The sequence below is a fragment of the Littorina saxatilis genome, linkage group LG3, assembly GCF_037325665.1.
Source record: "Littorina saxatilis isolate snail1 linkage group LG3, US_GU_Lsax_2.0, whole genome shotgun sequence".
NCBI lineage: Eukaryota > Metazoa > Mollusca > Gastropoda > Littorinimorpha > Littorinidae > Littorina > Littorina saxatilis.
The window spans coordinates 39,500,453-39,526,887 of record NC_090247.1 but is presented as its reverse complement, the minus strand read 5'-3'; the positions used below and the strand labels follow the sequence as shown (position 1 = coordinate 39,526,887).

The following is a 26,435-nucleotide window of genomic DNA, read 5'->3' as shown; positions in this document are numbered from 1 at the left end:
ACTGTTGTAACTGAGTGCCCGAAGCACACGCCCTTCCACACTAGATTACAGGATCATTTTTGTGCGTATTTGGTCCTGTGCTTGTGTGTACACACAAAGGAGGATAAGGACCTAGCAGGTCTGCACAAATCCAGTTGACCCGGGAGAGCGCAAAAATCTCCACCCCTAACGCACCAGGCGCGACTGGGAATCAAACCCTGAAGCTCCCCTGAAAGCAGCATAGGCTGCCTGAATGGCGGAGTTAAGACGGTCAGACACGTAAAAACCCACTCATGCAAAAACATTGAGTGAACGTGGGAGGTTCAGCCCATGAACAAAGAAGAAGGCGAAACCCTGAACATTTCACACAGAAAGCTGAGGCCCTTAACCACTAGGCTACATGCCCGTCTAGAGCAAATTCCACTCTGTGGTCACTCACCTGCTGACTGATGAAGATGATCTTCGCCAGGTGGTCGGCCTGACCCAGCGTTGAGGGCATGAAGTGGAGCGGAACCTCCAGGCAGGTCTTTGGCCGCAGCAGGATGGGGCGCTCGTTGTCGCGCACCAGGCAGAAGTTATTAGAGTTGGACACGGTCGGGATCAGCTCCAGCGTTTCATCTGTGACGTTCTGCAGGTTGATCATCTGCTCCGCCCACCTGGGAGAAGAAATTAAGAGTAGCTTATTAGATTACAGTGACTGGAACCCCCTTTAAGATTTCTTGTTCAGAACCTCTGTAAAATGACCTCCATTTTGAGACTCTCTCCATTTTAAAACCTGATTTTCTCAGATAGTTTGAGGTCCTAAAATGGGGGTTCCCCTGTAATCCACTTATTTCACTACCTACAGTAATCGTTTACAAGTGTTTGTCACAAGAAAAGAGGGGAGGGGAAAGAGGGAGGGGACAAAACTCCTGATCTATATGTTAAAATGAGTCTAGTATGAGTTTTCCCCATGCGATTACCCTTGTTGAAACATCGTTAACCATTATTCACTTTCCATGCTACTTCCTTCTTCAGCGCGTACAGGAGATACAAACAAAAATGAACATCCTTCAGAATTACACCCGTAGAACCATTTTGCTGAAAAAAATCCAGAGGTTTCCTCCCTTTTAAAGGCTTCTATACTCGTAGCGTTCATTAATTAATTCATATCGCTTACATGTGCCAATAATGCTATAAAACTGTACCTAAGGGGATATAATAACAATTGGCTGTAGCTTTCGAACACAGAAAAAATTATTTCAGTATTGCAAAGTGGTGTTGATAGTGTCGAATGTAAACAGAACAGTCTCAAACGCCATCTTTGGTTTACGAAACGTCACGAAGTGACGTCAACGGTCTAAACATAGCCCAAGTCCTGGAGAACTGTTGCTAAACAATGCAATAAAGAAATAATTATTTCTCGTAATTGGTAAGGACTTCAAACCTAAAACTTTGCAGGAAGCTTAATTTATACATCCCCGCAACGATGGGAAAAGCCCTGGAAGTAATTAAACTAATTAAATAGGACTATGTCAGCCTTTAAGACCCCGTTTTCTCAGACTTTCTGTTCATATCCTCTGTAAATTTACCCCCATTTTAAGACCTGATTTTCTCAGATTTTTGGAGGTCTTAAAAGGGGGGTTCCGCAGTATGGCATTCTGTGGGCTACTCATCAAATCTACGTTAACTCACTTTCCAAGCTCGCACTCCATGTGAGGTAGAGTGGTGGGTGGGGGGGACTGAGCGTCAAGATCCAGCTGGTACCAGAACTCTCCCACAATTTCGTTGTAGAACACCAGGCTGCACACAAAGGTAATACAATCAGTCAGAAAATTAAACTGCATGCAGTATCAGTTGGCACACAAGTTCTTTCTATCAAGTCTGATCTAGCTCCACCTACCCCCCCCCCCCCCACCCTCCCTATCATATCTCCCACTTCTCTCATTGCCCCCACCACCCCCCCCCCCCATATCTCCCTCTTCCCTCACCCCCCCCCCCCCCCCTTTTTACATTTAGTCAAGTTTTGACTAAATGTTTTAACATAGAGGGGGAATCGAGACGAGGGTCATGGTGTATGTGTGTGTGTGTGTCTGTGCGTGTGTGTGTGTAGAGCGATTCAGAGTAAACTACTGGACCGATCTTTATGACATTTTACATGAGAGTTCCTGGGTATGATATCTCCTGACGTTTTTTTTTCATTTTTTCGATAAATGTCTTTTATGACGTCATATCCGGCTTTTTGTAAAAGTTGAGGCGGCATTGTCACACCTTCATTTTTCAATCAAATTGATTGAAATTTTGGCCAAGCAATCTTCGACGAAGGCCGGACTTCGGTATTGCATTTCAGCATGGAGGCTTAAAAATTGATTAATGACTTTGGTCATTAAAAATCTGAAAATTGTAATTAAAATTATTTTTTTATAAAACGATCCAAAATTACTTTTATTTTATTCTTCATCATGTTCTGATTCCAAAAACATATAAATATGTTATATTTGGATTAAAAACAAGCTCTGAAAAGTAAAAATATAAAAATTATGATTAAAATTAAATTTCCGAAATCGTTTTAAAAACAATTTCATCTTATTCCTTGTCGGTTCCTGATTCCAAAAACATATAGATATGATATGTTTGGATTAAAAACACGCTCAGAAAGTTAAAACGAAGAGAGGTACAGTTATAAGCGTGCTATGCAGCACAGCACAACCGCTACCGCGCTAAACAGGCTCGTCACTTTCACTGCCTTTTGCACTAGCGGCGAACTACGGTCATTGTGAAAAAATGCAGTGCGTTCAGTTTCATTCTGTGAGTTCCACAGCTTGACTAAATGTAGTAATTTCGCCTTACGCGACTTGTTTTTTTTATAATCTCTCTCTTCACTCTCTCCTTTCTCTTGCCCCCTCGCCCCTTCCTTTTTTCCTAATCTTTTCTGGGTCTCCCTCTCTTACAAATGTGGTATTATACTTTCCCATCCCTTATCTCAAAGACATTCAGTGACCCACAACTAAACAACATCCCCACCCACAGAAATCTTCCTTCCTACTAATCCTCTCTATCGCACCAACAATTAAATTACAGAAATCCTCACATTGGGGGAAATCAAAGCCTTCTTAACACTTTCTACCCCACCTATGTTGACAAAGGTGTTTTTTTTAACCAAGACCAGCTGTGCTGCAGCAGGTCACTCAGATTTGAAGTAACTGTGTAGTAACTGTGTATCAACACGCTGGAATGCAGGCGTTAGATAAACGTTACAGGAAGTGACTGAAGCTAACAGTCTGAGCAGATATATATCCGTACCTGGTCAGATAGAGTCATATGAGTGGGTACGGATATATCTGTACCTGGGAGACAATGAGTTAAACAAAAATGACTACTACAGGGTGACCCCCTCCCCCCCCCCCCCCCCCCCAATTGCCACCCTCTATAATGCTAATAACTCACACATATGTGCAGTGAATTACTACAAATTTGGTGTACATTAGCTTGAGATGTGGGATGATCATTTTACAAAGTTTCAAGTGTGTAGGTCAACTGGTTTGATTTTTAGACTTTAACAAATTCGGAGATTCAGGGATGAAAACTGAAGGAAAAAAAAAAACTGAAAAAAAACTTCGAAGGCGCGTAGCGCCAAGTTTCGCAGGCGCGAAGCGCCAAGACTTCTAGGGAGGTCCAGGGGCATGCCCCCCCGGAATTTTGTTTTTTCAAGGGTGCAATTTGGTGCAATCTGGGGCTATCTGAGCCTTAAAATTGGATTCAAACATGGCCCCAAAATACATACAAAATGAAGCAATCTGGTGCTCATTTGAAAGCAAATCTACTTCTTTTTCAGGCATTAAAAAGGGATTACAACAAGCTGGTATTGTCATGAAATATATATATATATAGAGAGAATTTTATATCACTTTCAGACTACTAGGGGGGGGTCCAGGGGCATGCTGCCCCGGGAAAAAAAATGTCAGTGGGTGCAAAATAAAGAGAGAGAGAGAGAGAGAGAGAGAGAGAGAGAGAGAGAGAGAGAGAGAGAGAGAGAGAGAGAGAGAGAGAGAGAGAGAGAGAGAGAGAGAGAGAGAGAGAGAGAGAGAGAGAGAGAGAGAGAGAGAGAGAGAGAGAGAGAGAGAGAGAGTGTCAACAATCTACGACACGACTGCCAACTAGTCTCGGCCCGCTCAAAAAACAACGACCGAGACTTTCAGGCCTGACCATACTTAATGTTTTTTCCGCAACACACGCCCTTCACCACGCCTTCCTCGTCCAATTTTCGGATAACGTCCCCAACTCGAACATCATCGATGTGTTTGTCCATCCAATCCCATCGGAATTTGTTCTTGGAGCATGAATCGGGAAGTCGATCCTTGTCACGTCGGAAAACTTTCGCGCTCGCCATTTTGTTTGAGAAGGATGAGACTGTTCGTCTTTAAACAGAAACCGTACCGTAAAAAAACCGGAATCGCACAAATAAATCGGATGGCCCATTGAAACTAATCGGAAAAGTCGGAAAAAACGGAGAATTTTCATCCCTGAGATTAGGATGGTTGACACTGAGCAGTGGCCAAACTCATCCGACTTGAACCCTCCAGACTCCCTGTAGTTTTGAGTCATATTTGTCTGATGATGTTTTTATTGCATACAAGGCCCTTCAGAAAACCTAACAGGTTAAAATATTGATGGCTAAAATCGGGTTAGTGTGCATGGCTATAACAGACTCAGTGCCAAACCTCGTACTTTTCAGCCAATCCCCGAATTTGGAATACATTTTCGAAAGAACATTGGTGTCAGCTAATTTAACATACAAACTTGAAACTTTGATGGACGGATTATCCCATACCTTAATCAAATGTATACCAAATATGAAGTAATTCGCCCAACAAATTCCATGTGTTTTTAGCATTTTCATGGGTGGCATTGTTTGGGCCCGTCACCCTGTATATCCACCTCTCATGCACAAAAATACCCACCTGCCCTTGCTCTTGCCGATGAGGGTAGGTGCATAGGTGAGGGTGTAGACTGCTTTTTCACCGGCAGCCAGGGAAATGGAGTCAGGCCCCAAGAGATCTCGGCCCTGCACCGTAGCCGTCAGCGTGATGTCTTGCGGCGTGGGGTTCCGTACGATCACTTCGATCAGCATCTTTTTCTGGACACAGGTACGGGGGATAGAGTGGTGAGTGGCTGGTAATCCGCTTTGTATTTTTGGAGATACAGTGGAACCTACCTGTAAAGATCCCCCAAGTTAAGGCTCCCTCCCTTCTATGAACCGCTTTTCTCAGACTTTCTGGCATAACCTTTGTAAATTTACCCCCATTTTAAGACCTGATTTTCTCAGGTCTGAAAAGGGGGTTCCACTGTATTTGAGTGTTTTTATGTGTTTTGTTTCATAAGCTGAATGAGAATGCCTCAGGTACAACAAAAAGCAAGTAAGTGAATGTATGGCTGAGTGTGGAAGTACACCAAAATCTATGACGATGCTGAGTGGAACAGTTTAAAGGGTAAAATAGAAGAAGAAGGGGATGGACTGTGTATCAAGCAAACCAGCTTGGCTATCCATTTTTTTTATTTTCTGTCTAAATTCTTCGTCAAAATGTAAAACAAAACATTCTACGAGTCAACACACCAGCTAACACCAGGACCCATCCTACCTGGCAAGCACAGGTGACAGAGACGACTCGTTCTGGGGGTGCAGGTCTGATTGTCACCTCAAGAGAATACCACACACGGTACCCGTCGTAGTCACGAACGTCAGGGTCCAGAGGAATCTCATCTCCATCGCTATCCACTTCACTGCAAAATAAAATTTGCAACTGAATTAAAAAATGAAAAGAGAACGTTTCGAGTGCATAGACCACCTGTTTTAAACAGACCAGACAATTTCAGAGTTGCCCTGGAAATGGGTCCTCTTGCAAGAAAAAAAGGTACTAGCTACCCCTTTGACTTTGCCAGAAAAAAAGGAAGTCTAAAGTACAAGTCTCAAAACAAACCAGAATCAGGAATGTGAAACAAAGCAAACTTAATCTGCAGAGAATGCATGAAAGCTCTAGCTACTCTGTCCCTGATCTTGCAACACAACTTATAAAGAGAAAACTCCCTCCTCCACTTCCCCCAAATTAACCCCCCCTCCCCACACACACACACACACACTCACATACAGTGAAACCCCCTTCAAGGACCTACCAATTTAAATCTTCCTCCCCTTTCAAGACCTTGTTTCTTCCGATTATCTGTTCATAACCGCTGTCATTTTACCTCCAATTTAAGACGTCTCCCTCATTTTTAAGACCTGAATTTCTCAGATCGTGCGAGGTCTTAAAAGGGGGGTTCCACTGTACTAAGTTCCAAAGTGACACTCACCACACAGGGTTCTCTCCGCCGATGACGGCCAGGATACCGCTGTATAGGTACCACGCGTTTTTGGAGAAAATGTCAAGGTGAAGTATGTCTCCCCGACCTCCTGCCCTCCCCCCCCCCTCCACTTCCCCCCTCCGCCCCACCCCAACCCTGCACACACACACACACACGCACACACACACACACACATATACCAAGTTACAAAGTGACACTCACCACACAGGGTTTTCTCCTGCGATGAAGGCCAGGATAGAGCTGTATAGGTTACACAAGATTTTGGAGAAAGTGTCATGGTGTAGTTTGTCCCCACCCATCCACACACATATACAAAGTTACAAAGTGACACTCACCACACAGGGTTCACTCCAGCGATGAAGGCCAGGATACCAGTGTATGTGCCACGGTGTCTGGGAGCTAGTGTCATGGTGTACTTTGTCGACTGTCGAGGCAGCACTGACACGATCTCAGGACCCGTCACGAAAGGCAAGTCTGACTCCACCTGAATTCACAGAGAAGTTTAGCGTCAGTAAGGAATAAATTAAGGAAGAAAGGAAGGAAGGAAGGAAGGAAGGAAGGAAGGAAGGAAGGAAACAAGGAAGGAAGGAAGAAAGAAAGGAAGGAAGGAAGGAAGGAAGGAAGGAAGAAAGGAAGGAAGGAAGGAAGGAAGGAAGAAAAGAAGGAAGGAAGGAAGGTAAGAAGGAAGGAAGGAAGGAAGGAAGGAAGGAAGGTAGGAAGGAAGGAAGGAAGGAAGGAAGGAAGGAAGGAAGGAAGGAAGGAAGGAAGGAAGGTAGGAAGGAAGAAATTGGGAAGGAAGGAAGGAAAGAAAGAAAAACTACACTTTAGTTCAAACAAATGGCTGGTTTTTTTTACAGAGAAGATCAAAGGAACAAAAAAAGAATGAATCAAATTTAGGAATGACAAGAAAGAAAGGGGGAAAAAAAGAAAGACGCTCAGAAAAGAAGAATAAAGAAGAAAAAAAAGAAAGACGAAAAAAAAGAAAGACGAAAAAAAAGAGACAGAAAGAAAGAACGAAAGCAAGAGAGAATCAAACAAATGATGAAAAAGACAACGAGAAGGTACTGTGCATCTCTGGAAAGAGACATTGACTGTTTTACATTGAAAACAACTGAGCAATTCAACACACCTTATAAAACAGCTTCTTCTTAGTGGCGTTGGGGATCTTCACTGTGTGAGTCAGTCTGTCGAAAGAATCAAGTAAATGGGTTACAATCAACCCACACATACACTGACAAATTCATTCACTTGATGCATACATATACACAAATATGCACACACACACAAGCACAAACGCATGCACACACACACACACACACACACACACACACACACACACACACACACACACACACACACACACAGGGATGCATGCATACACACACACACACACACACACAAACACACACTCTCACACAACACACACTCACACAACACACACACACACACACACACACACACACACACACACACACTCACACACACATACATATATATGGGTCATTCTCCAAAGCTGCGCACCGCCGATACCACTTCTAAAAATAGATGCAATGTGAACAAAGTTTAAAACTTTTTCCCATTTTTTTGTGTGCAGACTATAGAAGAATATTGTAAGAGACAATATTCAACTATTTTTGTTTCAAAATGTTGGTCTGTGTTTACTCAGTTGAATGAATGGTGTTCATTCGTTTGCGAAAATGGGTGGTCGTTTTGTGACATGAAAAAGCTGACTGAAAGTGTTGGTCAGCAAACTGAACAGAATCATTATAACTGATCGTTTCCAGCATAACATTATCATGTGATGTTACTTTTCTCATGCTGTGAAAGTTTGTTTTAAAAATATTTGTTAATCTTGCCAAAATTGGCATTCTTCTTTACGATCAACAACGTAACACTCTGTTTCCCACATGTACACGCTTTGTTTTGCAACTCTACAGCAAGCTCCGAAATCTGGGTGGTACTACTTTTTGTCTCGAACACATGTCCACTGTGTTCCTTGTGTGTACGCGCAATGAGAAACATTAAGGTTGAGCTAACAAAAAATATTTCGTTGTGTAATGCTATTACCCAGTTTTGTTTCCAGTTTCTGATGTTACGGTTGTTATCAAAACATTTTACTAGATCGTACAAAAGACAAAATATTTCAAAACTATTTTGACACACATTCCCTCTACTACCAAGCGGAAGGATATAATGCACTTCGGCTGACCACGCGGTTTACATCGCCAGCGAGATTCAGTTTGAATTTGGGTTCTGATTGTGTTGCATGTGTGACGTTGTTATCCCGACACTTCTGTGCTGATCTAAAGGTAAGTTTACAGCAAATTCTATGCATATAAATGCTTATGCATTGTTTAAATAAATAACTGTATGATTGTTCTTTACGTTCGGCTAAGATGAGTGTGCTCTTGACTTGACAAAATACCGAACTTGATCTGAACGCAGTTTCATATACTTGATTTCAGCAGTCAGTAAATTTTAGGATCTCCGGCGAAACTTTTCAAACTTGTGCTCCGATACTTTTTGTAACAGTAGATAGCATTTTTTTGGTGCAGATTTTGCTTCTGTAACTTTTCAACAGTATTATTCATATACGCGCCTTGATTGAATACTTTCTTGCTTCGATTTAAAATTTCTCATCAACCTCGTAACGAGGAAGACCGGATGGCTGACAGTCTCCCGATTCTTTGTGACGAAGTTAGCCCGATTGTAGGGTAATCGGACACACAATCTTTTTCAGAAGCCAAACGTGTATCAATCACGGCTGTATTTTATGTTGTTTTTATGGGAAACAGGGATGTCGTTAGGCGTCGGACATCGGACATATAACGATGAAAATCCCCAAATGTCCGATTCACATTGCCGCATGTCGGTCAGATGTCCTATCGTTTTAGCCTGAGCGTGGTCATTGTCCGATATGTACTCCATTCCTTCGGACAGCGCAATATTCGTTAATTTTCATTTCAAGATACAAATCATTTTCATTTCATTTTCATTTCATTTTTCATTTTTCATTTCATTTTTCATTTTCATTTTCATTTTTTCATTTTCATTTCATTTTTCATTTTTCATTTCATTTTCATTTCATTTTTCATTTCATTTCATTTTTCATTTTCATTACTTTATTGTCCCATTGCTGGGAAATTCGGGTCGCTTCCTCCCAGTGGAAAGCTAGCAGCAACGGAGTCGCGCTACCCAGGTGTCTGCGTGTTTAGGTGTATTCAGCCACCTGCACTTATGGCAGAATGACCAAGGTCTTTTACGTGCCATTGTGATGACACGGGGGTGGGACATGGCTTCCGTCTCTGGGTCTGCACATAAGTTGATCCGTGTCTGTCCCGGCCCGAATTCGAACCTGCGACCTTTCGATCACAAGTCCAGTGCTCTACCAACTGAGCTACCGGGCCCCCAGTCTTCTAAAAGACCGAACGCTCTCGTGTTCAGCTGACATTGAAGTTGTCAGTGCCGCGTGCGGATCTTTTCTTTTGTCGGGAATTCCCGAACCGTTTGCGGTATGCGCCGTTTGGGTATAACCGTCTCGGTGCAGCGCACTGATCTAAAAATAGTGGATTCTTTTTAGATCAGTGCATGCTACAGGAGTACGGGAGACAACTCCAACTGACTAAATTTGTAGTCTGCTTTTGTTTTCGATACGAGACGAAGCACTGAATTATGCCGCTGAAAAAAAACTAAAGCCTGCAAAAGATCAGCATTAGATCAAACCGATCATTTTGTTTGTCAACTTTTATCCAAATCATGCAGTATTTAATCAAAGTACGAGCTCTGAAGTTGTTCATGTTGGTTTCTTTTTTGTGGTTTCTTTGAAACTAAACAAATACAACATTATACGCACACTGTGTTGATGTATTTACTATATTATGTGTGTGTTCTACAGCGCGCGCGCGTGGGTGTGTGTGCGTGTGTGTGTGGGCGCATGACTTTGGAACAATTCCATGGAATGTGTTATAAGCTGTTTGGCGCAAATTCATAATGTCCTATTACACTTTCTGAAAGCGGTCAAATGTCCTATTGATGCTGAAGAACTCAGGACATTTGTCCTATATTTTTTTTTTTTTTTTTTTTTTTTTATCTTTCTTGCTTTTTTTTTTTTTTTTTTTTTTTTTTTAGGAGATCAGACATTGTTAATCACACATGTGCGTGCGTTTTTTTTGTGTTTTTTTTTATATCGGAAGTTGTTTTTTTTTTTTATTATTTTTTTTTTATAATCATTTTAATTCTTATTAAGTTATTATTGTTTTCCTTCAGTCTCACTCTTTCTCTCAGCTTCACACTCAATGGACAGTAAACAGATCATGGACAATTGTTTTTAAATTTTTTTAAATTTACATTTACCCTCTCTCTCTCTCCTCTCTCTCTCTCTCTCTCCTCTCTCTCTCTCTTTCTCACACTTGTCCACACAACATCTCTCTCTCTCTCTCTCACTCTCTCTCTCTCTCTCTCTCTCTCTCTCTCTCTCTCTCTCTCTCTCTCTCTCTCTCTCTCACTCCCTAGTCTGTCTTTCTCTGCATCCACTTTCTTTCTCTTCGACTTGTCTGGGTTTTTTTTCTGAATTTTGTTCTTCGGAATTTTCTGTCTTCTTCTTTGTTCTTCTTTTTTTGCTTCGTCTCTCTCTCTCTCTCTCTCTCTCTCTCTCTCTCTCTCTCTCTCTCTCTCTCTCTCTCTCTCTCTCTCTCTCTCTCTCTCTCTCTCTCCTCTCCCCCATACTCTGTCGGTCTCTCTCTCCCATAGTCTGCCAATCTCTCTCTCTCTCTCTCTCTCTCTCTCTCTCTCTCTCTCTCTCTCTCTCTCTCTCTCTCTCTCTCTCTCTCTCTTTCTCTCTCTCTCTCACTGTCTCCTCTTGTTCTATCTTCTCTCTCTCCACCTATTTTTTTTTTTTTTACATTTTGTCCTATATTTTCTTCCGTCATCATTTCTCCTTTTGTTACCTAACGTTTCTTTATTTCAATTTCACAGATAGCAACATATATGCGAGTCACAAGTCAATTATTTTTCTTAAACTTAACTCTTTTTCAAAAATACATCCGATCTCTAAAGGGGTACCGTATCTATAAATACCTATGCACATTTTTGCAATCAAGATCAGCAAATTGACATAGTTTGCTTCAGCGGATGAAATAGAATTCCTTTTAACTAGGCCAAATAGGGCATCCCGCACATCAACATGAATTCTCTTTGAACAAGCGGTGAAGAAGGCTTCTTCAACAAGATTCCACACTTTGCTTATTTTTATACAATAATAAAAGAAATGTTCGATATAATCTGTCTCTTCTGTACAATGTGTACAGCTAATACTCTCAGCAATGCCCATTTTATACAATATAATGTTCGTTGGATAAATGTTATGAGTTATTTTCCAGTGTAGCAGTCTCAATCTTACTTCTTTTGATGCGTTGCTTGCTATCTGCCAAATGTCCTTGTTTATTTCAATTCCCATCTTTCTTTTCCAGAAACTGACTGCAATAGTGTCAGTTTGATAAGCGTCTACCATTAATTTACGAAACTGCCTGGGTTTAAATGTACTTATTTTTTGATAATCCATTACCTTCATAGCTTGTATTCCATTATCATTCATCTTCAAAAAAAGGGATGCTATTGCTGTGCGAATTGCCCCATATTCAAATAGTCTTGTTGGTTTATGCCCAACTCTTTCACAAATCCTGTGAAATGGTAAAAACATATTATTCTCGTATAAATCCTTCACATAGCATATATCAGATGTAACCCAATCACGTAGAAACATTGTCTTGCCACGATAAGCAATTAGAGAGTTATTCCATAGGCATAAATTCTCCAGCTGGGTCATTTTTTTCACGCATGGTAATATCTTTTCATGGTTGTCAAGCCAACATTCTAAAACGCTTTTCCAGAACTTGTTTGTAATCAATCCCAACCCTTTAAATAAGGCTGGTTTGACGTTTGCTTGAAAGCAGCATAGATTTTTTCCGAGTTTGGAGAACATACTGAGTGGAATACTTTTCCAAGCTTCTTCGTTTGGTTGCAGTAATTTCGAAAACCATCCAAGTACAAAGGATTTTTGAAAGTCACCCAAGTCAATCATATTTAGGCCACCTTTACTTGTTTCCTGGCACATAACTTTTCGTTTTACCTTTTCATAGGCTTTTGTGTTTGAAAATCTTTTTTTCCAAATGAATCTGAAAAACATTGAGTTCAGTTTACATATGATCTTTTCGGGTATAATCAAAGCTTGCAAAGCATGTGTTAATTGAGGGATCAAAAGTGATTTTACAAGGCAAATCTTTCCCATTATACTGCAGTTTCTCTTAGACCACTTAATCATTGTGCTCTGAATATGATTAATTTTTTCCGTCCAGTTTTCTTCGATTTCCGAGGCTTCTAAATTATTACTAAAATATATACCAAGAATTTTGACTTTTGATTTCCATCTGAAGCCACATGGCTGCTCCTCAGAGTACTTCTGTGAACCCAACCACATGGCCTCCGATTTCAGTCTGTTCACAGCCAGTCCTGAGAACTTGGAAAAATATGACACCAATGTCAGAGCATTTTGCACATCATCAGTGCCTTTCAGAAAAAGCGTAATATCATCAGCGTACAAGATCATTTTCAATAGTCTTTCTTGATTAGTACTATTGGCTGATGGCAAGAATACCCCTTTAACTGACTGATCTGCCCTCATCTTGACTGCCAGCAGCTCTAAGGCGAGCACGAAGGCCATTGGTGAGAATGAGCAGCCTTGTCGAATTCCAGCGTTCATTTCTATAGGCTCTGACAACCACCCCATATAATTTACACAACTTACTGTTTCGTTCATGAGCGTAGTGACCCATCTAACAAAAGTGTTACCAAAATTGAAGCGTTTAAAGGCATACATTATGTATTCTTTTGATATTGTGTCGAAAGCAGCTTTGTAGTCTAGAGCTAGGAGTAGCCCTGGTTTGTTCGTTTGTTTGAGATGTGTAATTATATCATCAATCATTCTAACTGCTGTGCTACTATTTCTGCCTTTCATAAAACCAAACTGATTTTCATGAATTATTGTTCCAAGCACACTTTTTAGGCGTACTGCTAGACACTTTGCCAGTAACTTATAATCTGAGTTTAGTAAAGATATTGGTCGCCAGTTATTCAGATCATCCCTTGACAGTTGCTTCCCTTTGTGTATTAATGTTATAACTGCTCTCTTTTGGGTCGGAGACATTTGACCATTATCAAAAGCGGCGTTCAAGGAACATATAACCATTGTCTTTATCTGACACCAGAAAAATTTCATAAAACCAGTTGTTAGACCATCTCCGCCTGGTGCTGAGCCATATTTTTCATTATTTTTAAAGCCTTTGTGATTTCATCTTCAGTTAAAATGCCCTCAATGCTATTTTTCTGTTCTTCGGTCAATTGTGGAACTTCTACGTCTTGTAAAAACATTTCAACATATTGTTCATCAAAGTTAATTCTTTTTTTGTATCTATTTGAATAAAAACGAGTTTGCTCTTTTACAATATCTTGTCTTTTTTTCAATACTTGTCCCTCCTCATTAGTTAGTCTATCCATTACTTGTTAATACTTTTTGGCATAATCGGGCGCAGAGTGGGGAGATAGACATAACCACAGGCAGCAATTATCCACTTTTTTAAACACAAAATTTAGAAATGCACCCCCTCCGCTTCTCTGTATCCAATTGCCCTCATCTGTACCAGCGAATCAGCAGGCCCCTGGCTGACGTCTCAGCTCTGTTTTGCCCATTACGTACTATACTTGCAGAAGTAATCTGGTGGAGTCCACCAACCAAATCACTCTGTTTAGCACGCCAACCCCTGGCTCTCACAGGGTGAGAAAGACTAGCAATGGATACAGGTCGGTAATGGTGCAGCCACAGGACCCTCCTCCACTGAACCAGGCCACAACAACATGGCCTTTTGTAAGGGCTCAATCCTGGGAGGATCCTGCAGATATCGTTAAAGTTACTGATCCTGCAGATATCGTTAAAGTTACTGAATAGTGTGTGCTTCCAAGCAGAATTACTTTCGCCTGTGGCCATGTCTATCTTATGCCCCCACAAAGCACCGTAACACAACAGTAATGCAAAAACACAAGCTATAAAATGATTAAAAATTCACAAAAACAACAAACAAAAACAACAACAAAACCAAAACACGTTGTAATGAGATTCAACCCCTTTTACTTAATTGACTAAAATAAAATTAAAATTATCCTTAACTTATAGAAGGGTGGGTGGGTGGTTTTAAATTGAAACTGCTATGCTACTGTTGTAGGTCGAGCAAAACCAAGGTGACTAGTATAGCTAGAAAATTGAAGAAAACTGGAGCTAGAAATTGCGCCCCAATTTCGGTGCTGGTCTATCATCCAGGGTGTTTTGTCTCCCGACCAAGCTGTTTGAGAATAACCCAAAATGCTGACACAGTAGCCTGCTGAATAGGAATAAAACCAATTCAGCATACAGGAGTACGTCGTTCGCCCGACATAACAACATTTAAGATTGAGGCTTAAATGTCTTTATGTCGCGACACCACTCTCGCATATTTACACATATACACACGTACACCACTTCCATCCTCATACCGCACCATCTAAAACTTCACCCTGGTAGTAACATTTCCAACATTTATTGAGCTGGTATATACACATGTATGTGTATCCACACGTCCACAAACTCCCCTGACTGGGGTTCAAAATTCCACTAGCAACAAACTTGCTGCTGTACATTCCTCTTTAAGCAAAAACAAACCCTGACCAGGGTAAAAAAGTCTATCCATGTACAATCAAACATTTAGCTGTTCTGAGTCACTATTCCTCAGCCACAATTACATAAGTTCAAAACAAACATATTGTTGTTCAATCAGGTTAATACTTTTTGGCATAATCGGGCGCAGAGTGGGGAGATAGACATAACCACAGGCAGCAATTATCCACTTTTTTAAACACAAAATTTAGAAATGCACCCCCTCCGCTTCTCTGTATCCAATTGCCCTCATCTGTACCAGCGAATCAGCAGGCCCCTGGCTGACGTCTCAGCTCTGTTTTGCCCATTACGTACTATACTTGCAGAAGTAATCTGGTGGAGTCCACCAACCAAATCACTCTGTTTAGCACGCCAACCCCTGGCTCTCACAGGGTGAGAAAGACTAGCAATGGATACAGGTCGGTAATGGTGCAGCCACAGGACCCTCCTCCACTGAACCAGGCCACAACAACATGGCCTTTTGTAAGGGCTCAATCCTGGGAGGATCCTGCAGATATCGTTAAAGTTACTGATCCTGCAGATATCGTTAAAGTTACTGAATAGTGTGTGCTTCCAAGCAGAATTACTTTCGCCTGTGGCCATGTCTATCTTATGCCAACAAATTGCTAGCAATTTACCCCATCTGAAGCTGAAGCCAGACACTAACAGTTATGTATGGGCAGACAAGGCATGGCTCCCTGCCAGGAGCGAGCACAAAGCTGTTCCAGCACCCAGACTAGCCCCTGGTCGAGGCATTGCATTTGTTTTTGACAAGTGAATGTTTTTTAGCCACATTAACTGACATTTCATACTGACTTTTTTGTACATTCTTAGTATCATTTTTTGGGTTTTTTTTTTTACTTTGACTTTCAAAAATTTCACTTTGCCCTTAGATTTTTTTTCCTTTCTTTTTATTGCAAGTAAATAATGGATAAAACAATATGTGTTATTAACATATTGTTGTGTGTTCCTTTCTTGGACTTGGATTTTGATTTTGGTTCACTTTCATCAACTATTTCAAATTATTCTCAGTTGAGTTGCCTTTGGGGTTCCATGCTACATGCTCATCAATATCTATTTGTTCTGATACTATTTTGCACTCTTGTTATTCTCATTACTGTTGGGGAAGTAACACTGGGAAATGTAACCAAAAAGATTAAGAGTTTGAAGGAAAGGAGTTCAAGTTTCTTGTTTAGAGAATTTTTTTCTGATTTGTATTTTTGACTTGGGCCTCAAAATATGTTTTCTTTTAATCCTAATTTTGCATTGAATTAATTAATAAAGCAATTTATATTTATTAACCTGTTGTTCTGTGTTAGCTTTTTGACTTGAATGTTGACTGTGGTTCATTTTGATCAGATAAATCAAAGTATGCTTTGCCGAGTTGCTTTTTGGGTTCCATGTTACATCGGAGATGGTATTGCATAATCATCAATATCTATTTAGATAAAAGTAATTTGCACCATTTAAATTATCCACACTGTTTGGGGAGTGATACTAGTAAATGTTGATTAGGAAATGTTACAAAATATTAACAGATTCTATACTTTTATAGGAAAAACAGAATTGGTGTTGTTTTCTATTACAAAACTCACTTTAAAGTTTTTTTTATTAATTTTTTTTCTTTCAAGTTTTACTTTGGGAGGGTGTTGAGAGTAGTTGTTGCAGCAAAACTGCATAGAACAATGTTAAAAAAGAGAGAAAAACTGACTTTAAGAGATGTTTTTAGTGTGATTTTTGTTTCCATGTTACACGCGTTATTTTGTTCATTTATGCACAAAGTTATAACTGGATTAGCTTTTTTTTTTACAACATCATGTGAAGAACATTTGTATCTTTCTATTGACATCTCATTTGAACTTTCTGGTGGGCATTTAATTTTTGACACCTATGTCACAGTATGAGACCCAGCTTTGGCGAATGACCCATATACATACACACACATGCACGCATGAACGCACCCACTCACACACACACTCAAAACACACTCACACACATCGGTCTCTGACCGTGTGCCCCAAATAAATCATGTCCATCACTCTGATGAAAATTCTAGGCTTTCTGCACTTTCAAATAATAAAGACTAAGAGCTGATCTGCTTTATAATCATAATGTTACACCAAAAACTGTGCTGCTACAACACATTAATTACTACTCCCATTCAGTAACATGAATCAGTGGTGAATGCATCCCTGTCAAATACAGTCGATCCATCATTTTAAGACCCCCAAATTTAAGACTTGCTCCGGGCGGGGATGTAGCTCAGTCGGTAGCGCGCTGGATTTGTATCCAGTTGGCCGCTGTCAGCGTGAGTTCGTCCCCACGTTCGGCGAGAGATTTATTTCTCAGAGTCAACTTTGTGTGCAGACTCTCCTCGGTGTCCGAACACCCCCGTGTGTACACGCAAGCACAAGACCAAGTGCGCACGAAAAAGATCCTGTAATCCATGTCAGAGTTCGGTGGGTTATAGAAACACAAAAATACCCAGCATGCTTCCTCCGAAAACGGCGTATGGCTGCCTAAATGGCGGGGTAAAAAACGGTCATACACGTAAAATTCCACTCGTGCAAAAAACACGAGTGTACGTGGGAGTTTCAGCCCACGAACGCAGAAGAAGAAGAAGAAGACTCCCTCCCTTTTAAGACCCTGTTTTCTCAGACGTTCTGTTCATAAACTCTGTAAACTTACCCCCATTTTAAGACTCCCTCCCTTTTAAGACCCTGATTTTTGAAGGTCTTGAAAGGAGGGTTTCACTGTACTTGCTTTCTCCATGTTTAGTCCCCCATCTCTAATCCTGCTGCAATAGATTATCTGTCACATACTCTCTTCTTCTTTGTTTATGAGCTGAAACTCATGTTTTTTGTACAAGTGGATTTTTACGTGTATGACGTTTTCACCCCGCCATTCAGGCAGCATAAGCTGATTTCGGGGGCAGCATATGCTGGGTATTTTTGTGTTTCTGTAACCCACCGGACTCTTGACATGAATTACAGGATCTTTTCCGTGCGCACTTGGTCATGCTGCAGTAGAGTATTTGTCACAAACAAATTGCTACTCACACTTTCTTGGCATCCAAGCGAAGCTTGATGTGGTCAAGGGCCAGGGGTTTATCTGGTTTGCCGATCAAATGGAACACGTGGTCCTGTCCATCCTCGGCATTGGTCAGTGTCAGCTTGCCCTGAAATGTCATCAATACTATGTCAGATTTCTTGTCGATGACAGAACATTAGACAAGGGTGAGGCCTGTTAAGGGTTATCGGATCAATGGTTTAAATAGTAATTTTTTTTTTCAATGAAATTACCACATCAAGCTTGTTGGCAAGCATACAGTTAAGATGACTATATACTGTTCAAGAACTTTGACATGCTTTTTCAAAGAGAGAAAGACAAGAGAGAGAGAGAGAGAGAGAGAGAGAGAGAGAGAGAGAGAGAGAGAGAGAGAGAGAGAGAGAGAGAGAGAGACAGAGACAGAGAGAGAGACAGACAGACAGAGACAGAGACAGAGAGAGAGACAGACAGACAGAGAGGTCGAGTGTGTGTTCATGCATGCATGCATGCATGTGTGTGTGTGTGTGTGTGTGTGTGTGTGTGTGTGTGTGTGTGTGTGTGTGTAAGAAATAGGCTGGAAGACAAGAAGGTAGAAAAGTGTCAGGTGTAAGACCCCCCCAATTTCAGACTCCCTCCCTTTTAAGACTTTGCTTTTTTAGATTTTCTGTTCACTAAGCCTCTGTAAAATTACCTCCATTATAAGATCCCCTTTATTTTTAGACCTGATTTTTTTCAGATTTGTGAAGGTCTTTTAGGGAGGTTCCACTGTAAACACACTTGCTGGCTATCATTCTTACCTTGATCAGCCTCTCAAGCACCGGCTGGAAGGTGAGCGGGTACGTGGTCTTCTGGTAGGCTTTGGCCAGTAAGCTCTCAGGACCTTGGAACCCATCGCCCTCGATCTTGGCATTCATCATCCAATCATGGTTGGTCACATTCACCTAAAAATGACAGAAAAAGTTTAGAACTACAGGTAGTGGGACAAAGCAACAGAGAGTAGGTCTAACCCTGTGAAGTGTCAGATCTAAAAAATAAAAAAAAGGTAATTTGTCGCTGCTCTGTTATATAGACAGGAAACCTGTCAAATCTGATGACTGCTTTCATTCCTGTGGAAATATCTCTAGGTAGTGAGACAAAGAAATAAAAAGTAGGTAAGTTAGTTAGGTAGTTAGTTAGTTAGTTGTTGCTTTTTTGGTCCAGCGGACCATATTTGCCAAATCTTTCTTTATTTGGTGTTTAACGTCGTTTTCAACTGCTCCAGGGGCTTGCAACGTAGTACAATATATGACCTTACTGGGAGAATGCAAGTTTCCAGTACAAAGGACTTAACATTTCTTACATGCTGCTAGACTAATATCGGCCAAATCAGGACCCCAATAAAAAGTAGGTCTAAACCTGTGAAGTGTCAGATCAAATTGCTCCAGGGGCTTGCAACGTAGTACAATATATGACCTTACTGGGAGAATGCAAGTTTCCAGTACAAAGGACTTAACATTTCTTACATGCTGCTCGACTAATATCGGCCAAATCAGGACCCCAATAAAAAGTAGATCTAAACCTGTGAAGTGTCAGATCTAAAAAGGTAATGTGTCCCCTCTCTGCTATAGACCTAACACCTGTCAAAATGTGAGGACTGGATTCATTCCCGGGAACATTTCTGCAGCTTTCAAAATATGTAATTTTCTTTTTATTCTGCTATGCAGGTAGTGAAAAGGTGTGAACACATATGGACAGTTGTCTTTTTTACAATTTTGTTGTCCACTTTCCTTCGCCGATTAATTAGATTCATTATCTACTAGGGTTTCATTATATGCCCTTACCATTTAACTTTTCACTGAACAAATGAATCACAGTCAAGAAATCCCAAAGCATTCTAACAGCCTTCATCGCAGAGCATAATCTAATTAACCAAACAAATAATGAGTAAGACAGACACAATGCAACTGCACAAGCTAGAAATATTCAGCTTTAGCCAACCTTAATTCCAAAAAAATATCGTCTATAATTTTATTTTTCATTATTTTTGTTTTTTTGTTATTCTTATCAATATTATATCTTTTTTTATGACATCATCTTTCTTCTTCATATGGATTACAGTTAAACCTGCCCTGTCGACCACCTCTTCATAATGACCACCTGCCTATTACGACCAACCTAAAGGATCTCAGACCATTTTCTTTTCTATATACGTAAGTCACTTCGCCACTCCCTCTCTAAAACGTTAGCCAATCAGTTGGTAATGCTACAGAAAAGTTTGTCTGTACCTTCAAATCAATAGACGTTTTTCGAAAATAACTTGGTCAGGATTGTCAAGCATTGTGGAAGAGTGGCATCCTGCTTTAGGGTGACAAACAATAACATGTTGTCGACCAGTCAAAACCACGATCACAGCGAATAACTGACTCCGATGTGTCTGTAATGTCCCCTTGATATGACCCCATTTCTTCCAAACTATACACATCAGAGTTTACAAACATCGCCTATTGAAGCTCCACTTACAATAGGAATCTCCTGCATGATGGATTGGTGGACAGGGGCAGAGAACTGAAGCTCTGCGGTGCTGCCCTCTGGGTTGACGGTGCACTCGATGCGGTAGACGCGGATGTCATCCATGGAGCGCAGGATGATCTGACAGGGGTAGTGGCCGGGGTTCTTGGCCTTGAACTCCACAGGGATCTCAACCATACCATCATCCAGGTTCACACCTATGAGCAATAAAGGCAAGTAAACAAAAATAATCAAATGTTCAAGAATTGTGTCTCAAATCCAAGGCAGCTGTTGCAAGGTGTCAAACTTGGACAACAGCGAACCGTGGTAGTTAGTTGAATGCAAAATCATGGTGAAAAGTGATAACTTTGATTCTAAAATGTGATTCATTCCATAAACCTTAATATTTTCATGTTTAAGGGATTTAATTACACAACAAAGTTAATTTTTGACACCAGCTTTACTTCAGACTTTTACTGACAAAAACATGTTTTAAGACTAACTATATATAGGTCTTAAAAGTGTGACAGGGTGAGCCAGGGGTCCCCCTTGTTAACATTTCAGGGCCAATCAACAACATGAATCACACAAAAATCAAATCTCTTTAAACACTGAAGCACAAAGAAAACTATAAGACCTATTCACAGTCAACAGACCTTCAGGGATTTTGGTGTTGCTTGGTGTACCATGGAGACGCCCCTCTTTGGGCGATGGCATGGTAACCAACTCCTGCATTTTGTAGCTTTCTGAGTCATATTCCAAAATGTATATCGCGCCACCAGGACCTTTGCCCTGTTATACAGAAATAAGTTACATTACATGCTAAAACTAAGAAGCTGCTCGGTCTCTGAAATAAAACAAGTTACTATAATGTCTAAAAGTTTCCAGTAAGATCAAGTACAGATTCACCCCCACATTGTAAATCCTTCTTTGTTAATTCGACATTTTGATTGGTCAATGCAATCACTCAGCGGTCAGGCAATCAGCGTGTCTCACCTCCAAATGGATTTGCCTCAATGTACACTTCCTGGCAAGCGTATCAATACAAGTCATGTGTTTCACGTGTCGCCAGCATGGATACAGCCTCAACTAGTCTCGGTTAGCTTTGAGGGTCATTTTACAAACAGGAAATATGAAGTACCAACGAAATACCGAGACCATAAGGTATGCGAAGTGATGACGTCGGATACGTGACGTAAGTTGATGCATGAATTCTTTCGGACTACGTCAGTCAATTCCAAAGATCGCTTTTGTGATGAAAATAATTTGCTTTGAGTTTGCTGTCCAGAAACCCGTCAAAAAAGAAGGGAAAATGTATGTGAAAGAAAACAAAACAGGAGGAGAGTGATACGATAGGAATACAGAGACATATTTCTTGGGACTTGACCCTTGCAGGTAGGTGGACTGAAAGTAGTGTGTGAACAGAACAGAACCAATTCTGTCTGTTTACCATCGCATGAAAGCAGGAAAGAGATCGTCGTCAGATCCTTTGAATGGATAGATTTACAATTACAATATCGACCTACTGCTTTCAACATGTCGGGCTGTGCCTAAATTGTCTCACCTGTGATTTGTAAATGGAATCCCTCAGGCCTACGGCCTTCGGGATTCCATTTACAAATCACAGGTGAGACAATTTGGGCACCGCCCTCCATGTTGAAAGCAATCGGTGAATATTAACAGCTATTTAATTCTGGTGATATAAATCTAAAACAGCAAACACCTGGTTGCATGATACTGAAACCAACTCAACCCCATGCTCAGTCCTCTCATCCCCAGATAATTTCCAATGTTTACTAACAAAAGTTAGCATAATATCATATGCTTTTACTGATCAAATAACTTAGCAACGTTTTTCAACACTGTAATTTTGGGGCAGACGGAAAAATTAATACTGACATAAATTACAAATATTATCAGAAGAACGAATTCATTTTCAAGTGGCTCATAATTAACTGGATTTGCTGATTCCATGGCAGCAATGGTCAGTTAAATTCTTAAATCTAACAACCAAATTAACACATACAGATTTGTTTTTAAAGATTAAATACTGTACATGTTCAATGAAAAAAGCATTAAACAACAAAGCCAACACCATGCAACATTCCCAAACTCTCTTAATAACCAACATGTCACACAATGAAAACATGCAATCATGCCTAATTGTAAATCCTTCTTTGTTAATTCGACATTTTGATTGGTCAATGCAATCACTCAGCGGTCAGGCAATCAGCGTGTCTCACCTCCAAATGGATCTGCCTCAATGTACACTTCCTGGCAAGCGTATCAATACAAGTCATGTGTTTCACGTGTCGCCAGCATGGATACAGCCTCAACTAGTCTCGGTTAGCTTTGAGGGTCATTTTACAAATAGGAAATATGAAGTACCAACGAAATACCGAGACCATAAGGTATGCGAAGTGATGACGTCGGATACGTGACGTAAGTTGATGCATGAATTCTTTCGGACTACGTCAGTCAATTCCAATGATCCCTTTTGTGATGAAAAGAATTTGTTTTGAGTTTGCTGTCCAGAAACCCGTCAAAAAAGAAGGGAAAATGTATGTGAAAGAAAACAAAACAGGAGGAGAGTGATACGATAGGAATACAGAGACATATTTCTTGGGACTTGACCCTTGCAGGTAGGTGGACTGAAAGTAGTGTGTGAACAGAACAGAACCAATTCTGTCTGTTTACCATCGCATGAAAGCAGGAAAGAGATCGTCGTCAGATCCTTTGAATGGATAGATTTACACTTACAATATCGACCTACTGCTTTCAACATGTCGGGCTGTGCCTAAATTGTCTCACCTGTGATTTGTAAATGGAATCCCGAAGGCCGTAGGCCTGAGGGATTCCATTTACAAATCACAGGTGAGACAATTTAGGCACCGCCCTCCATGTTGAAAGCAATCGGTGAATATTGTATCATTGAACCACAACAACCATGTTTGTTTGTTTGCTTAACGCCCAGCCGACCACGAAGGGCCATATCAGGGCGGTAACAAACATGTTACTTCCACAGAGTAAAACACATGCATGTAGTATCATACCTAACCACACTGAACTGCACATCTACAACATCCAAACCCACAGATACTGACATGGGTCCTATCAGGGTCCTGGAGTCTCTACACAAATTTCTGTCAGGAATTCACTCTCTGTGCTAATTTGTATTCCCATTATTTTACTCTCTACACAAATACTTTAAACCAAATAACAGAGCAGGAAAAAAGTGTCCTAATTGTGCAGACTGCCTCTCTTTCCAACAATCCTTGGCCAAACTCCAACACTGAGTTTGTTTCAATTCTGCAAGTCACCAATAGCTCAGAGACCCATCACCTTACCGGAAATGTTGTCGTATGGAATGAAAACGGTTGCAGAAAATCAAGTAGAAATGTGTGTCACAATTAAATCTTCCAAAATTGGTCTATGACATTATGAAAAAAGCGAATTAGTGACGTCCTTAATTTGCCTAGGTTGCAAAATATAATGAGTTCCCCTCATATTCTTCTTGCATTGGGACTGCTGACTCTACCACCTATCTCTCTACCTTTGCCTGCTTGATGACGGAGTCCGGGTCGGTGGCCAGCATCTTGGTAGCCTTGGCGGTCACGCTGCAGCTCATCAAAGTGCCAGTCAGGTGGCGTCGCTCAAGTTCTACATCCGACATGTGCTACACACACAAGACTGGGGGTAATGGAAAGGGCAGGCATGCAAACAAGGGTACTAGTCTAGTGCCTAGACTAGGATTCTGCTAGTCTCTGTGTGTCAGATAAGGATAAGGATAAGATTTCATAGCTGCCAACCTTCTGAGGTCAAATTCCAGGAGCCACTCCCGGGTCCAGGGGGACCATTTAGTCTTGAATATGAGCAGGGAGAAGTTGTAAAATTCAGGAGATTCCAAGAAAATCCCGGAGGGTTGGCAGCTATGAGATGTTATATAGTCCTGTGAGGTTAATACCCTCATGGAACTTTGGACTGCTTTCTCGCTTGGGTCATTTTACGTATCCAGGGTAGTTTTTGATTTGTTCAGTTTAAAGAATTGAACAAATGACATTGCCGTCACAATCCGAAACAGATAGACACTTTATAACACAAAAGAAGTTGGATATAATACAAGTGGAAGTTGGGATGTGTGAGTTGAATTCAAGTGGGTGAAGGGTGAAGTGTGACAGGCAAATGTAAATCATTCAACAACACTGAACAGGGCTCGACAACATGTAAAGCCTACGAACAAATCATCATGCGACTATCTAATAACTGACAATGCAAATTTTAACAAAAAGTGTTTTCTTACTAGAACATGAATAAAATTAAATTGTAAACATCAGTCAGCTAGCATCATGCCACAATACAACAATTAGACATTTTAATTACCGGTTTTAATGTTTTTTGTTGCTGCTAAAAACAAAATGTCAGGAAAACATTCAATCTTTAGAGTAAAATTAAAACATCTTAAAACAAGCAATTGAACACACGGATAACAAAGGAAAAAAAACAAGCATTCTATTTAATAATGAATTAAACTACTGTATATGAGTCCTCGTGCCATTGGGTAACTTCTTATCTCCGGTAATTTTCTCCCCAGAACACCTAAACAACAAACTCAAAGCACAAATATGTTAGCAACCCAAAACACCTTCATTTATTTCAGTTAGCTATCATCCCCGAATAACCTCTTCGCCAATCCCAAACCCTCACCGATATTTCAAACTGCAATGAGGTAACAATACCATCTTGTAAAGTGTAGTCTGAAACATAACATTATTTTTTCAAATCAATATCATACCTCCTCCCAGTCAAAAAACTGCTATGCTTTTATGCATTCACCAAAGTTTAGGATTTGAACCCCCTACCTGCTGCGCAGCCAGGATGAGGGCTCTCTCCTTGGCCATGTTGGTGACCGGGATGAGCAGATTTTCCTTCAGCGCCTGGTTGGCCTCGCACTTCCAGAACACCACATTGTCGTCCCCTCCGTACTCACCAGCGCCTGTGTGTTGAAAAGAGGATAAAAAAAAATGTTGTTGTGTTACCCATTTTCTAAACCAGTACAGTTGAAACCCCATTTTAAGACCTCCAAAATTCTGAGAAATTCAGGTCTTAAAAAGGAGGGAGTCTTAAAATGGTGGGACTGAAAAATGTCATGAATCCTGAACCTCAACCGAACCAACAACAACAAAAACAAAACAAAAGAGAGAAAAAAAGGCCATAATTGAATCCGGATTTCTGACATATATCGGAAGAATCCCACCCATGATGGTGGTAAATTTACAGATGGTATGAACAGAAAATTAAAAAAAATCAATGTCTTGAAAATGGGGAAGTCTTAAAATATCAATCCTCTCTCTCAAAAAAACCTTTCACTCTGCTAGGCCAACAGGTCAAATCAAGTTATTATACATGTATACATGTATACAGTTACACAGGGAAAAACAGTCAAACAAAATGATCTATCTGTAGATTTTATTTTTCTGGTGCTTTTAGATTTTTACTGATTATATATCGAAAATATCCAGTTAAAACAATCCCTGGTCATGAGTAGCAGATGGAATCTGCAATGAATATTGATGAGAACGTTTTCTTGTTCGAGCCAGTATTTGCCAGTCTTTCTGCTGGTGGAAGACAGCTAGTATAAGTACTGTACTTATGTAACACTCCCTAACAGTTACCTTGTGTCCTGAGTATAACTCTTTTTCTTGATCATATGAACCCAAAATCTGTAGAAGAACTTTAAGATCAAACCAAGATCACTTTGTGTAATAGATATGTCTTTCATACAGATGCCACTCTTCTCCTCCTCAGGTGCTAAAAATCTCATTGAAAAGGTTATTATAGCAAC

At 40.5% G+C, this 26,435-nt stretch overlaps 1 protein-coding gene across 6 annotated transcripts in view; it reads right to left on the bottom strand.

Annotated features, from left to right (window-relative positions):
- LOC138962351 (cilia and flagella-associated protein 47-like) overlaps positions 1-26,435 on the bottom strand; it is a gene marked incomplete at its 3' end in the record, with an annotated part of 125,380 nt that overhangs the window by 13,875 nt on the left and 85,070 nt on the right. For 5 of the 6 annotated variants that reach the window (XM_070334131.1, XM_070334133.1, XM_070334134.1 and 2 more), the window contains 12 exon segments: positions 419-635; positions 1,654-1,761; positions 4,920-5,095; positions 5,598-5,739; positions 6,654-6,802; positions 7,448-7,502; positions 18,118-18,236; positions 18,904-19,047; positions 20,606-20,811; positions 21,250-21,385; positions 24,147-24,269; positions 25,453-25,586. In XM_070334131.1, coding sequence (XP_070190232.1) covers positions 419-635; positions 1,654-1,761; positions 4,920-5,095; positions 5,598-5,739; positions 6,654-6,802; positions 7,448-7,502; positions 18,118-18,236; positions 18,904-19,047; positions 20,606-20,811; positions 21,250-21,385; positions 24,147-24,269; positions 25,453-25,586 — 1,709 coding nt within the window. 6 annotated transcript variants of the gene reach the window in all.